This window comes from Puntigrus tetrazona, chromosome 17, assembly GCF_018831695.1.
Source record: "Puntigrus tetrazona isolate hp1 chromosome 17, ASM1883169v1, whole genome shotgun sequence".
Lineage (NCBI taxonomy): Eukaryota > Metazoa > Chordata > Actinopteri > Cypriniformes > Cyprinidae > Puntigrus > Puntigrus tetrazona.
The window spans coordinates 4,440,967-4,455,305 of NC_056715.1; the positions used below are offsets into that span (position 1 = coordinate 4,440,967).

Here is a 14,339-nt window from a genome sequence, read left to right on the forward strand (position 1 = left end):
AAAACTGCCACTAGATGAAAAAATAAAACATTCGTAAAGAAAGACATGTTATTTGCACAGGTATTAACATGGCAAATCCAGTAGTAGTTTATCATATTTAAATAATATTAATAATAATATACATTTATAATGCTATACTTTGTGTTATAGCCTATTCACTTGGCGGTAAATTTTAAAAACAAACGGCGGCAGGAAGGAAATGGCGGCAAATTTGACACCGTTCTCTGTTCTGACTGCTTTAACAATCTCTCTATTTTTTACTTCTTTTCAAAAATCGTGGAAACACTGTCGTTGTTTTTCTTTCTGTTGCTTTTAGAGTAAATCACAATACCAAATGTTTTGCAGTCATCTGTTCGCCACTCTTTAAATTTAATGAATTATTACGACTTCTGCTTCTGATAACGCCGGAAACGTAAAAAAGCGTCCATTAATCCAAATCACTTCGATTCGTTTACTGTTTTATCATGGAGATCGAGGGCACAAAACTGTATAAAGCATACAAAAGTAAATCAAGAATATAAACAGAGGAGAGATACAAAATAAGAAAAAGACAAATTCTTGTAGCCTGGCTGAAAATTTGGCAAAAAAAAAAAAAAAAAAAAAAAAAGTATAGAAACGCCAACTGATGTCTTGCATATCTTTGGTTTTCACAAAATAGCATCAGAAACATAAATAGTTTTTGTGCTGCAGGATAACTACCTCCACCATATTGTGTAGAATACATTTATTGTGCCTTTCAATCTGTCAAATCAAATAACATGTAGTTTTGTCTCATTTTTGTCACAGTTTTCAAACAGCACACGCTCCATTGCATCTATAGTGATATTGCCTAAGGAAGTGTCTCAAACTGTAGGGTAAAGGCAAGGAGTCAATGCCCTGATAGGTTGTGCAGCTACAGATGACCGCTCTGCACATGTGCTGCAGAGAGAAAGGAAAGTTCCTAGGTAGTGGACGGGAGAGAAGAGGCTCAAAAAATAGGCATGTGGCCGGGTCACTGTAGTGCTTTAACAGGCCCGTGACGCTGGAATCTCTGTACATGCAAGGGTCACGGCCATCAAAGCTAAAGCGCTTCCCGTTTTGCTCTATTCGGGCATGGAGGGAGCGGCTATAGCGTCTGAAGCTAACCGAGAAGAGGTATTCATCCTGGGCAGAGTCTCGGAGCAGAAAGGTCCCCTCCGGTTGCCCCTCCAAAAGCTGCTCAGCTTCGAAACGATCCAGGACACCCCAATAACAAGGGCTGTTGTTGATCTGAAGCAGATCAGGAACCAGGATGTAGTCAGTGTGGGCGCAGCACTGAGCATCTCCATGTGCAAAAGACGGATCCCAGTCATCCAGACTAGAAGCCCCAGTAGAGCTGATCTCTTCCCATGAAACAAGCTTTGGAGGAGAAGAGGATAACAAGGGACCTTTGGGTTCGGTTTCAATGCTTAAAGAAGGTTTGGTGTGAGTGCCATGTTTCTTGATCAGATGCCAACACTGAGCCAGTTCGGATTTAGGAGAAAACGGACACTTGTCCTCCATGAGCTCGGACACATGAATCTTCCGTTTGGACCAAAGGAGGACGGAGAATGGACGTGAGGAACCGGACTGGTGGTGATGGTGGTGGTGATTGCGAAGAGGGAGACACTGGCCGACGGCGTCTTGAAACTTCTGCCTCAGAGACCGACGGGACAGGGCTTTCCTGCAAGGAGAGTCCGAATCCGTTTCTCCAGGGATGGTGCAGCTGCACTTTCGCTCTCGACGTCTCCGGGGACAAGAAGCTGAGCGGACGGTCGGATCGTCCGTTCCTTCCCCCTCTTCCGCTCTGGACGCCGTGTCATGGCGTGACCCACGAGAACGTTTTTTAATACTACGGATGTAACTATCAGCGCTCCAGCTCCGCAGGTTCTTGGGACGTGTATCCGAGTTTTTGGGCTTCCTCTCTGACATTGCTGCAGGCCCCTTTTGGAAAAGTGCTGCACAGAATTTAAAAATACATCAAGATTGGCAAGGAAAAACATGAAGAATACTAACAGTATTAATGTTCCTACTACAAGGCATACAATATAACAAAATTAATAAATACAGCATATATTTTTCTATTCATAACTGACTACAGTACCAAATAACATTTTTCGGTGATCAAGAAATTATTCTATTCCTATGTTTAAATTTTAAAAACACATTATTTTATATGAAAAATTAGAAAGGAGAAAGTCTTACAGGAAACAGCATACACATGCAATTATTATTTAATTAAAAGAATAATTAATTTAGTTACCACTTTAATCTACTTATTTAAATTTGCATTTAGTATTTTTGATTCAAATAAATGCAAAACATATTTTATATTTATTTATTAAAAATAAATAAATAAATAGTACACATTATCAAATTTTTTGGGATGCTTTACTTTTTCTATTTATACATTAACATAACATGATACGTCATATACAGTTACTTCTATATGTGTAATGTATATTTTGTGTGTGTGCATTATATATTAATGTCATTTAAATTAAACATGACATTTAATAATAAAAACTAAAGTTTTAAAACTGTATCAAACGTTATACATTACATGCAGATATAAAAATATACTTCGTATATAACTGCATATCACAACTATATACGAATGAGAGACGCATACAATATAACAGCTAATAGACAAAAAACTCTACCTTTTCAATATCTTTTATATGAATAAAATGTGAATGTATCCTACCTTCAGAATGAATGGCAAATCTAATGTCCTCACAGAGGAGTGATGAATTTTTCCATGCCTGAAGTTCGTGCAGTGAGAGCTCGGCATGAACTGAAGGGAGGAAGCACATCCCTCCTATTTAAAACCTCTCAAGTATCAATTCCTCAGAGGAATACTTGCCCTTCACTGGACGGAAGGGGTACTTTTGTCAATGGACAGTTAACCTATCATGCGATCATAACCTATCATGTACGATGAATATGCTGTCCTGAAGAAATGACATTGAGAATTTTAAATGAGTATAAGGTGCATTACCTTTATCAGTATTAGGCCATCGTATCTATTATAGCTGTTATATTATTATAGGTGGTCTTACTTGCAAAATAAGTGCAAAAATGTGTCTATCCTTTAAATAAACCACAAGCCCACAACATTAAAATCTTTTAAAATGTATCAGCTCTTACCCTGAACTTTGACTGACCATCAATGAATCAATGAGCTAAATGTAATTAGTCAATAATAACGGACATCTATTTACGAGGGCAACCTTGTTAGGAAGGAAATGGGAAATCTCTGAACAGACACTGAGAGCTCTACTTCATTGATTTATTGATTGATATGCGCCCTACTTTAATTTGGGAACATCCGGCAAACATTTGCAAGCACAAAGGCAATTTTTGACACCCATTTCAGATGGTGGTCAGGGGGTCCATTCCTGGTACCACCCAGAATGTATCAAATATCAAGAGCAATATCATGCATTTCCGGCCTGCTAAATGGATTACAAAATAAATTCAATAATTCATTACGGCTGTGAAGTCATTAGGTGATGTCATTCTGAAATGTTAAAATATTTTACTCTCATTTATTTAATATCACAGGCACGCTACTGTATAGCTATGAATTATTACCGTGCATCTTGTTTTCTTACATTTTCACTGTAATCAGTCTCTCTCTCTTAAGTGTGTGAGGCCAGCAGAATGGCATTCGAGAAATTGAGTGATGAATTCTCTTGTGATCCGTTAAAAGTGTTTGATCGGATCAATGTGTAGAGGCACAAATGATTTAGTTGTTCCACTTAAGCCCCTTTCATGCCTTAGAGATGTAAGAACAAGGAAGAACTGTTATGCATTCGCAAAAGCTGTCAATGAGGCGATACCATTTTTTTTACATGTTTGTACCTAAAGGATTTATTTTACATATCCATTTTTTGAAAAGGTACCCTCGAAGTGACAGCTTTTGTACCTAAGAGTGTAGAATAAAAAATGCGCATTACTTGCATTCCAGCAGTTAACAAAGAAGCTGCAAGAAATAATTGAACTTTGCATTATTTGCTTTTATTTATAATTTAAAAGTGTATTCTTGCATTGAATTTTAGCATCATTTCTAACCTTCCTGCTCCATGAATTACCAGAATTTTACTGCTTCTATCAAATACTCAGACTAAATTTGGAGTCCCACCAGACCACACAGAGCAGAAGTGAAGCATGTTTAGCTGGAAGAAGTAACAGGATCAGACAACTGGGACAAGAATCTCCTGTATCACATATGTGCACAAATCTGTTGGCTACTGTATATCTGTGCGCTGGAGAGAAATCTTCTTCATGCAGAAAGAGGACAGTAACTCAGTATGCCCATTAACATGGCACAGTTTATCAAAAAGAGACCCTTGCCAAGCAAGTCTCAGATACGCCAGCTATTACTGTGCTATCGATCCGATGCGCAGCAGAGCAACCATGGACATCATGAATTTTTCATTTGATTGTGTTGTCAAATTGTAAGACTAAAGCCATACAAGCTTCACTCTCATTTTATGAGCACTTTTTTTTACAGTGTACAGTCTCAACACCTCCCTAAAGACTTGTTTATGGTAATACAGAAGTTTAAGGCTCTCAGTAAAAGACTCCTGCAGCCGTAATGATTCCATTGTCTGCACCGGTTTGCAGCGTGTCTGGCCGATAATATCGCATGACCATCATTCAAGTGTAGATGCACTGATGTTGCTTCAGAACGGTGGCTCTTTGAGTGATGGAAAGTCTGTAATTAAATCAGCGGGAAGTCTCTGGCTCCATGGCTCTTGTGTTCATGTTCTCTCCATTGATCTGTATCAGTATCTGGACGGCTTCTGTGTCTGTGTTATGGTGCTTTGAAAGAAATCCAATATAGCCTGGGTTCGCTATAAGTTATTTTAAAGTCAAAGTGTGTCAGCTTTGAATGTTAAAATACTAATAAGTGATTGAAAACTGTCTCTATGGCACTATATATATTTGTTTAATCAGCTCATCACAACGTAGTAACACTGGCTCAACCAATAGCATGTGTTTGGAGGTGGGGTTATCTATTTTATCAGCCAATGGCAGTGGTCTGGAAACATGTTTGAATACAAATATTTTTAGTACTTTAATTGGATAGACAATTAGCACTTTTGACTCGAGCCAAGAAGCAACCACTTGGCATCCACCTAGAACACCCCGGCAACACATGTAAAAACGTTAAATAAAAACGCCTTGAAAAAAAAGAGATCTAGTCTACCTTGGGTATATAATTAGTTCTAATTTAATATATATTTTAATTGGCTAGTAACTCAGTCAAAAGCTAGTAATGGTGCATTCAGAAAAATCTAATTGCTTGAAGGTCTCCTATACATTATTTTAATGTCAAATATGTAGTTATTCAATGTTAAAATAATCTCTAATGTGCAGAGACATCTAAAGCATCCTTCATGTCACTAATAAACATTGTTGACAATGTATGCATTATATATTGCACTATTGCATTTTACGAACTGTTGGTTTTTTGATGATTGCTCCTAGTTTCACTAGCAACTTGTCCTTAAACATTGCACTTTACTCAACAGAAATTGTCATTAGGACTACTGAAATTACAAATATAGCATGCAAATATTACAAATTTATGTACACACGTGAAACTGGACAGGAACCCTATATTGGTCTGTTTTAATAAATCTGTGTATAAAAATAAAAAATGTTAAGGCCAGTATTTGCTGTCTCATTTTTCTGTCCACGTAGAGTCATTAAAGACAAACATACTGTATTTCCATGATTTGTATCTTCCACTCGATGTAATGATCCATGGTTTAGTCATGTGAACTAGTATATCAGCTTTCTGCAGGCATTTTTTGCTCTCAGCCTCCCTATTTCCCGTAAGCTTCATTCAATACCTGCTGTCTCTCTGCTTCCCTTTTCAGGCAAGTTATTGAGCTTATTAAGGAAGCCTGCAGCATTTTTAAGCAGTAACAGGAGACACATTATGGAATTACTATTGTCACAAGTGCTTTGTCTATACCATCATTATTTCATTAAACGTGTGCCCCATATTGACAAGCCACACAAATAAGCCTTGTTTGCTAATTTTGTTTGCAAATTTATTACACATTGACAAGACAATGCTTATTTGCTCATTTGTTTGCAAATTACATGTTTAAATGTTAAGGAGGGCATTTTTAAAATAAGAAGAGATAGATTGAAAGAAAGATTTCCTTTTTCTGTTTTGTGGTCTGTTGTCATTTTTAATGCTTACAGTCCGCATACAGATACGACTTGGGATCATTGTAAGGTGTTTTCGCCTCAAATTTCTTGTTAGTCCTTTCTGTGCACTCATATCCGGCAGATATCTATTGAAAGTTACTTAAAAACATTTGAAAAGATGATTAATTTTTTGTTTAGACACTTGAGAAAATCAATACAAAGAAGAGAGATGCATTCCAGTAACTGCTGCTGAGTATGTCTGAGTATGCAGTTTACACAACCTGTCCTTAGAAAAGCAAGGGGTCAAGGTTGTGCTGTGTGCTAGTTAGAATGGCTTAGTTAACGCCTGAATTATATATAAAAGCAGTCAGTTAAAGTAGATGAAATCAATCAATTATATATATATATATATATATATATATATATATATATATATATATATATATATATATATATATATATATACACACACACACACACACACACACACACACACACACACACACACACACACATTACATGTCCACATAAATTCCATATCAATTTGACAAAGAGTAATAATGTTACTGTGGTAACAAACAATAACTGAAGCAGCTATTTAGCAATTAAGCCTTAGAAATGTTTTGAACGTTTGAAACTTTTCATTTCACTCTTGTTAGGCTTGCCGAACAAACCAGACAGTGTTAGGTTTGCATTTTCAACACATCTAAGATCACAAAACCAGTTTGTAAACTTGATATTTATCCTGTTAAACTGCTTTTTCTAGACGGATACGAACGTCAGAGCTCCGCCGCGCCCTCGTTTAAGCGTCGCGCCACGTCATATTCCACGCACGCAGACAGAAGAGAGGCGGGAGCGATACACGCAATCTGACAAGGCCCGCCCCCTTCTCATCAATATAATTGCTGATTGGCCAGAGGTTTTTCGAGGTCGTTTTAACTGGACAATTGAGAAGTCGTTTATAACTGGAACAGACACAGCAAACAGTGATTGGGTGGAAGGCGGGACTTAACGTGTTGGAGAAAAAAAAATCATAACGCAGGAGGAAGTGTGTGTGTCATGCTGGAACACTGAAGATCTCTGTAACTGGATTCGAGTTCCTGGATTCATTCAAACATTTTTATAGAAGCGAAAGCGGTCAATATCCATTTGTCTCCGTAAGTAAATGACAAGTTGATCTTATAGGCTAAAAATTGAATCTAACCTAATTTGATTACGAGCTTTGCTGACATTTGATTGAACATACGGATGGTATTTTGGTATTGTAGATTGAGAATGTAGGTTGATTTCGTCCCCAGGGAACAGCAGATTGAAATCAAAAATATAAATGAATATAATCAATTCCTGGACGTAATTTTCTTCACAGCATTGTGACCTTTGCCTTTATTATTAAGGGCTGCTACAAACTACTCTGAGATTTGTTTTATGCTCTTTAATTAAAATATATTATTTTAATTAAAGAGCATAGTAAAATAATTTTATAGTTATACTATACTTTTAAATTAAAAAAAAATATTTAAACATACTAATTAAATGAAACGTTAACATTTTAAAAGTTAAACTAAATGGAAATAATAATGATAATAAAAGAAAACACACACACACAGAGAAAAAAACATTTGCTTGGCAGCTAACTGATTTAAAATTAGTTATTTGTTGTTGTTATTATGTTACAATGTTTATTTTTAGTTAGCTATAATACCGTACTGTCAACAGAAGCTTGACTTTGAATTGTAAATGTTTAAATGATCAAAGTCCAAATAAATTGTTGCCATTACACAATTATTTCTGACCGATGAAAAATCATATGAAACATAATTGATTATAGGGTTTCTGGAATGTTGCTCGACGAGACTCCCCTGTTTGATCCTTCTCTGCTCCAAGAGCTGGACTGGAGCAGCAACACAGTCTCCTTCTCGCCCCCTATTTCTCCCTCTCAGCCCGGAGAAGGTCTGGTCCTCCGTCCTCTCTGTACTGCTGACCTAGACAGAGGTACTGTTTACCGTTCAGTCCCATGCCCACTCTGTTCAGTTCTTCAAACAAGCGTGATGAACATACTTTGTTCTTTATGCCCTTTTAGGCTTCTATAAGGTCTTATCCCAGCTCACAGTGGCTGGGGACGTTACGGAAGAACAGTTCAAAGGTGCTGCGTGTTCCTAAAGCAAAACATCTCAGGTTTTTCACCTCACAGTATAAGATATAATTTTTGTTGTTTTTTTATTTTTTAGCAAATTTTGAACATATGAAGAAATCTGGAGACTATTACGTGATAGTGGTGGAAGACACAAATCTCGGGCAGATTGTTGCCACGGCGACACTTATCATAGAGCACAAATTCATCCATGCTTGTGCAAAGGTAACTGACTTAATATTTTATTTTCGGTATTTTCATAGTGCAATGTTATGTAATATTTTGGGTGCGTTTTTGTCTCGGCAGAGGGGACGTGTGGAAGAAGTGGTTGTGAGTGATGTATGTAGAGGGAAACAGCTCGGAAAACTGTGAGTTTGCTTTTTAGAAACACTTCTACAATAGCTTTTATTCCTATTTTCTGTTTTCAGATAGCATATATTGATGAACACTGTTTTCTTTCAATATATTTGCATATAAGTACCTTGATCACAGTACTTTTTGTGCATTTTTTAGGTTGGTATCAACATTGACTCTTCTCAGCAAAAAGTTGCAGTGCTACAAAGTAACGCTGGAGTGTGCGCCGAAAAATGTGGAGTTTTACAAGAAGTTCGGCTACTCTGCTTCAGATGAGACTTACATGCAGTGCCGGTTCTTTGAATGAATCCAAAGGAATCTTGAACACCACTGAATGTTTGCTTTAGAACATTTAATCCGTTCTATTTCCTGAGATTGGACTACCTCGAACTTGCACCTTTTTTAGCCAGCAAAAAAAAACAATGCGCGTATTCAAGAACTTTTTCTAGATGTCTGCAGCCAACATCGAGCACTTGCTTTGAAAGTTGTTTTCTATTTAAAACGTTTTCACATCGCGTAACTTGCTGTAGAAACAGTAAAAGAGTTTAAATCGTATACAGAATGTGTGGTTTACGGCGATGGCCACAAAAAGAAACACTGTGGCCTGTCTAAGAAAAAAAGACAAAAGGTTTTGTTGAATAGAAGGGCTTGCGTACTTGAATGTTTTCGAATATAAAGATTTCTATACTTTTTCCAGAGGGAAAACTAACCCATTTTGTTTCCAAATACACTCTTTACAAAACTGAGGCAAACTTCCCTTTTACTTAAAATGTTAATACTGTGCTTTATTCCCTGTAAAATACCAAAACTCAATTTTTCATTCTCTTAAGCAAGTTCTATAAAAGCTGTATTATAATGGCTTTGACATATTTCAGTCTCTCGTGCAGGTACTCGACCTAGAGATCAGAAATAGAACGAAGGTTTACATTTATTTATTATACTCATGAATTTCTCAATTTTGGCTTTAGTCTCAGCCACTGGTGATAATCATTAGTTATGTGTAATACCTAGATGAAGGAAAATAAATTATTTTAAAATACACCCTGATGAAATAAAAGCATATCTTTGTACACTAAATGCTTTTATTTTTGTACTTTCCCTGAAAATCTGCATTGTTTCATGTGTTTGTCAACACCGAAACATGTGGCAGTGATGTTTGTGCTTTTATAACGCTTATAATTTTAAGTATATGTAAAACCATGGAAACACAAGTCGATGAATGGATTGAAAATGTTACATTAAAAATCAGTGATATTTTATATATGCATTTCAGTCAAATTGGATAATCATTTGAGATCGATCTTTACGACAGATTTATAACATTCAAAACACAGGATATAAAGTAGCCATCTTTTATTGAGCAGTGGGATGTTAATTCTATGGCAAACGTATCTTTCCTTAGCTCAGTCTGAATTCATTTCCTCATTGTCATCCAAGCTTTTCAAGACTCATTCATCCTACCATTTCATTTCTACGGCAGTGACAGTCCCCTTCTTTGATCCCCTCCCAACCCAAATCCGTCCAACAAAATAACAGTAATTCAAGTATCAAAGGTGCATTATTGCAATACTGTCCCGCTGCAAATGCAAAATGCTTTAAATACTATAAAACTGCAAAACATTTCAGTGCATATAGCTCAAAAAGGAAAAAAAAAAAAAAAAAAAAAATTATCAAATCTTCCCCAGCTCCAAGGGTCACGAGGAGCAGTCTCTCCCTCCCAACCCCTGTACAAATATTTACATTTTTAATCCCAATAAAAATGTAAAAAGAAAAGTCCACTGTGGTTAAGCACTTTTTAGTAAAGCCTATCCGTTTTGTGCTGCTGTAACTTGCATACTTCCGAAATCTTCGTCCTCTTCTAGTGTTCTCTTTAGACTTCCTGTAGGGAAAGATGGAGGATATTAGGAACGACCACAGTGTGCATGCATTAATAAAGTAAAAATTACACCTCGGTTCTATTATACAATAAGTCATTTATCATCATACATATTTATTTATTTATCTAGCAGATGCTTTTGTCCGAAGTGACTAATAAGTGAGTTATAACTTAAATGAGTTATAACATAACCATTAATCAAATGTAGCCAGGAACAAAAGCAGATTCACAACGCAAAAAATGCCCATAAGAGTAAAAGTGAGACATACAATAATTTCATAAATATAAAATAAAAATAAAGTCACTGAAAACCTAAAACAAATGTAAATGCAAATGAATAGATGCTACTATAACACACTGAAAAATTTAACAGTACTATTGAATTAAGTGTTTTTCAATCTCAATGAGCGAATACATTTACACAATACTGATAATTTAAATTGATAACTTATTGGTACTATTAGAGATGATTAATATACTGACTGTCCTCTTACCTGGCATCCCAGCTTGGATGGAGAAAGACCTGCCCAACTGAATGGGTGACATCATCTTAATGGTAAGCTTTGCGAGATATATTGCTTCATATTCCTTGACGAAAACAGAAAGAGCATCCATTTATTATGCATACATGTATATAAAACAGCTATAGCACTCAATGCTGAATTATTAATGCCGAGATTACTTTAAAATCATACCTGTAGCTGATGAACAAAGCCTACATTAGGATTAATGCAAAATCGTCTTTCCTGTACATGACTAAACGCATCCCTGTAAAATAATAAATATATGACACAATTTGCAAACTTCGAGACAAAACAAATTATGTATTTGGGTAGATGATGTGTCCTATGGCGTGACGACAAAAACGTAAAAAAAAAAAAAAAAAAAATTAACATTGTGCTCTCTCATGCTATGAAGATACATTTTTCTCATGTTATTTGTACGTTAAGGTTTTTTTCCCCTACATGTCTCATTTTTTTTTGTCAACTACCCATATATATTTTTAGACATGAATTTTCTCCACTAATAATATTACCTGTATTTCACACCAAATGTTTCCATAAGGTAGGCAATAACTAAGGCAGCGCTGAAAAAAAAATAAATAAAAAAAAACATATTCAATTTAATTACCAAAAAGACGATCTTTGGAAACTTTATAACTCAAATAAATATATATATATATATATATATATATATATATATATATATATATATATATATATATATATATATATATATATGGACTTTAGTTTTAACATACCTTCTTGATATCCCTGCATTTCCATGAACAAGTACCTTTCCTGGAAACAAAAATGTGCGAGACATTACACAAACTGGGTGAAATACATCAAGTAAATAAAAGTCATGTCCACAATGAAAATCCATTTTCTTTACAAGAAACTTGTTTTTACCCAGGATCAGAACAGAGAAAGTGCTACATTTATTATAATAAATAGAGATCAATATGGAGAAGCATTCATTACCCCCCGTCTCTAAACATCCATCAATAAATTCTTTAGTCTATAAAGAGAAAAACAGGTTATCATAATTAGATAAAAGAATCGCTCACCAAAAATATGTGGGAATGATCTAAAAATTTAAAAAAGAAAAATGGTCAGCTTACCATTGGGAAATACCTAATAATATTTTCCACAGGGTTATCTGCTATATCTAAAACAAGGTACCTATAAACATGAAAAAAATAAATAAGCAAAGCAGTGGATTAGAAACAGCAAGTTAGAAATAGTGAAGCAATATACTGAAGTGCCGCAAAGAACAAATCAACATACCTAAATTTATGGGGAAAGTTTGGCTTTATAAAGTTGGCCTCAATGTCTTGTCTGACACACACAATGTGAGTTATCCCCTGCTTCTCCAGCATTGAGAGCTGAAAGAAAAGATAAATTATTAGTCTCAGCCATAGATCATTTTTATTATGAAACCCCAGAACAGATCATCTTTACAGTACCTTACTCTTCATAGCAGCTGAATAAGGACCAAGAAACAAGCCTGGGAGGATTTCCTAAATCAATACATCAGGCGGCTTTAGTAAAAGTGATAGATTGTTGAGAATATGATACGAGATGTCTGTCTGTTAAGATCATCACTTAACAGTTAGAAAAGGTATACAACAAAATGCCAAAAGCCATAACAATAATGTGCAAAGTTTATTTTCATTATCACTCACCTGCATCTCTCTTCTCATTGGATATGCCCAGTCCTGCAGAAATCACATTACAAAATCTGATTATCAGTTCCAGTAACAGTTTTACCTCGCTTATAAAATCATAAGCTACGGCACAACACAGCACTTTGTACCAGCATCAAGACTAAACCGATAATCAGTTTTACAGACATTTAAAAATAATATTTACTTCTTGTATACAATGCACTTAATCAGTTCTGTAACATTAGTGTTCAACTTAAACCCAAACAGTCAATGGAAGTAATGACGGACTGAAGTGAATTATTGTTATGTTTTTATTGATTGTTTGGAGTCTTTCTGACGGCACCCATTTACTGCAGAGGATCCAGTGGTGAGCTAGTGATGTAATGCTAAATTTCTCTGAGTCTGTTCTAATTAACAAACAAACTCGTCTCGGATGCCCTGAGTGTGAGTACATTTTAATTTTTGGGTAAACTGTTCCATATAGTTAAAAGTCTTGGAGGTGGGAAGTATATTGACAACTAAACGGACTAAAGTATTTAGTTTACTCAATATTAATGTCGTAAAGCAGGTTAGTGATCAATGGTGTATTTGCAAACGAGTCTAAAAGCATAAATAAAAGCAAATAAAACCTGTGATGAATATGGGTTTATCGAATTATTCGAATCGTATCCCCAGTATCATAATAAATACTAGCCATACTACATTTCATGACTGTGCTTGTCGTCTTTTGCAATGAGATATGCAAGACTTTGTCTTCTGAGTTGTTGTTCTTCTAGTAGACTGCTACTGGACGCACATGCTAACTGCTCAGAGCAACGATTTAATTTAAGAGCTTTGTTATACGTTAAATACATCAGCTCAAACCGCTGTATTTATTCAAGCTTTTACACACAAGACTCAAACATGTACTTCCCCGCAACAGATATTTTAAAGAATAGCTGTAATCCAGCAGTTGTTAGCACTGCGCTAATGTTTATAACATACCAGCTGCTCTTCTTTGGCGGCGGGCAGGGACGGGAACTGGAGTTTATTCCCTTCATCCATGCTGCGAGCGGTATTCCAGCTTTCAATGCGTTCAAGTCCCTTTTTTTATGGATTGACTATAAAGACGAACTAAGTGCAAATAAAGTAGAGTTTGTGGAGGAGCTCTGCACTCGCGCGCGCCATGCTGCTTCCACCCAGGGCGGTCACGTGACACGACAGCGCCATACGTGAGGGAGGGGCGGAGTCATGGGATGACGGTCAACGATCACAACGCAATAAACTTCGGTTTTTAGAATTGGTTTGATGCTAGACTTTTGACATTCTTCCTTGCTATTTTGAGTCGACACAGTATGAATTTTACACTGTTACATATACACTACATTGTTTACATAATCACTGTAAATTCCCCTTCTCATCTGTATTTAATTTGTACATATTTATCTTTGTAATTTATATTTATATTTGTACCTATATCCTGCACTTGCTGCTTATTGCACTCCTGGTTAGACCTAAACTGCATTTCGTTACCTTGTACTTGTACATGTGTAATGACAATAAAGTTGAATCTAATCTAATATTTATTTTAGATCTTTTCACTTTAGTCGGTATATCAGTAACAGTTTTCTTTCGTGTGTATATATTTTCCAATATAA

The 14,339-nt window shown here is 35.8% G+C and overlaps 3 protein-coding genes across 4 annotated transcripts; 1 reads left to right on the forward strand and 2 right to left on the reverse strand.

Moving 5' to 3' along the window:
* Positions 1 to 789: 789 nt before the first annotated feature.
* Positions 790 to 2,813, reverse strand: socs4 (suppressor of cytokine signaling 4). The gene is made up of 2 exons (XM_043263797.1): positions 2,705 to 2,813; positions 790 to 1,955 (listed from the first exon to the last, which is right to left on the reverse strand). Exons 1-2 carry the CDS (start codon positions 2,811 to 2,813, stop codon positions 790 to 792), a joined length of 1,275 nt encoding a protein of 424 aa, XP_043119732.1.
* Positions 2,814 to 7,177: 4,364 nt separating this feature from the next.
* On the forward strand, positions 7,178 to 9,923 carry gnpnat1 (glucosamine-phosphate N-acetyltransferase 1). Its single transcript, XM_043263389.1, has 6 exons — positions 7,178 to 7,328; positions 8,000 to 8,163; positions 8,252 to 8,314; positions 8,400 to 8,527; positions 8,609 to 8,670; positions 8,816 to 9,923. The coding sequence occupies exons 2-6, from the start codon at positions 8,010 to 8,012 to the stop codon at positions 8,961 to 8,963; spliced, it is 555 nt and encodes a 184-aa protein (XP_043119324.1). The 5' UTR covers positions 7,178 to 7,328; positions 8,000 to 8,009; the 3' UTR covers positions 8,964 to 9,923.
* Positions 9,924 to 9,994: 71 nt separating this feature from the next.
* Positions 9,995 to 13,912, reverse strand: styx (serine/threonine/tyrosine interacting protein). 2 transcript variants are annotated; one of them, XM_043263386.1, is made up of 11 exons: positions 13,687 to 13,912; positions 12,721 to 12,753; positions 12,502 to 12,555; positions 12,323 to 12,420; positions 12,157 to 12,217; positions 12,017 to 12,053; positions 11,794 to 11,833; positions 11,569 to 11,619; positions 11,228 to 11,300; positions 11,027 to 11,120; positions 9,995 to 10,535 (listed from the first exon to the last, which is right to left on the reverse strand). In XM_043263386.1, the coding sequence occupies exons 1-11, from the start codon at positions 13,744 to 13,746 to the stop codon at positions 10,462 to 10,464; spliced, it is 675 nt and encodes a 224-aa protein (XP_043119321.1). In that variant the 5' UTR covers positions 13,747 to 13,912; the 3' UTR covers positions 9,995 to 10,461. The 2 variants fall into 2 exon arrangements, with proteins under 2 accessions (XP_043119321.1, XP_043119322.1); XM_043263387.1 differs by lacking the exons at positions 12,017 to 12,053; positions 12,157 to 12,217 and adding an exon at positions 12,103 to 12,122.
* Positions 13,913 to 14,339: the final 427 nt, after the last annotated feature.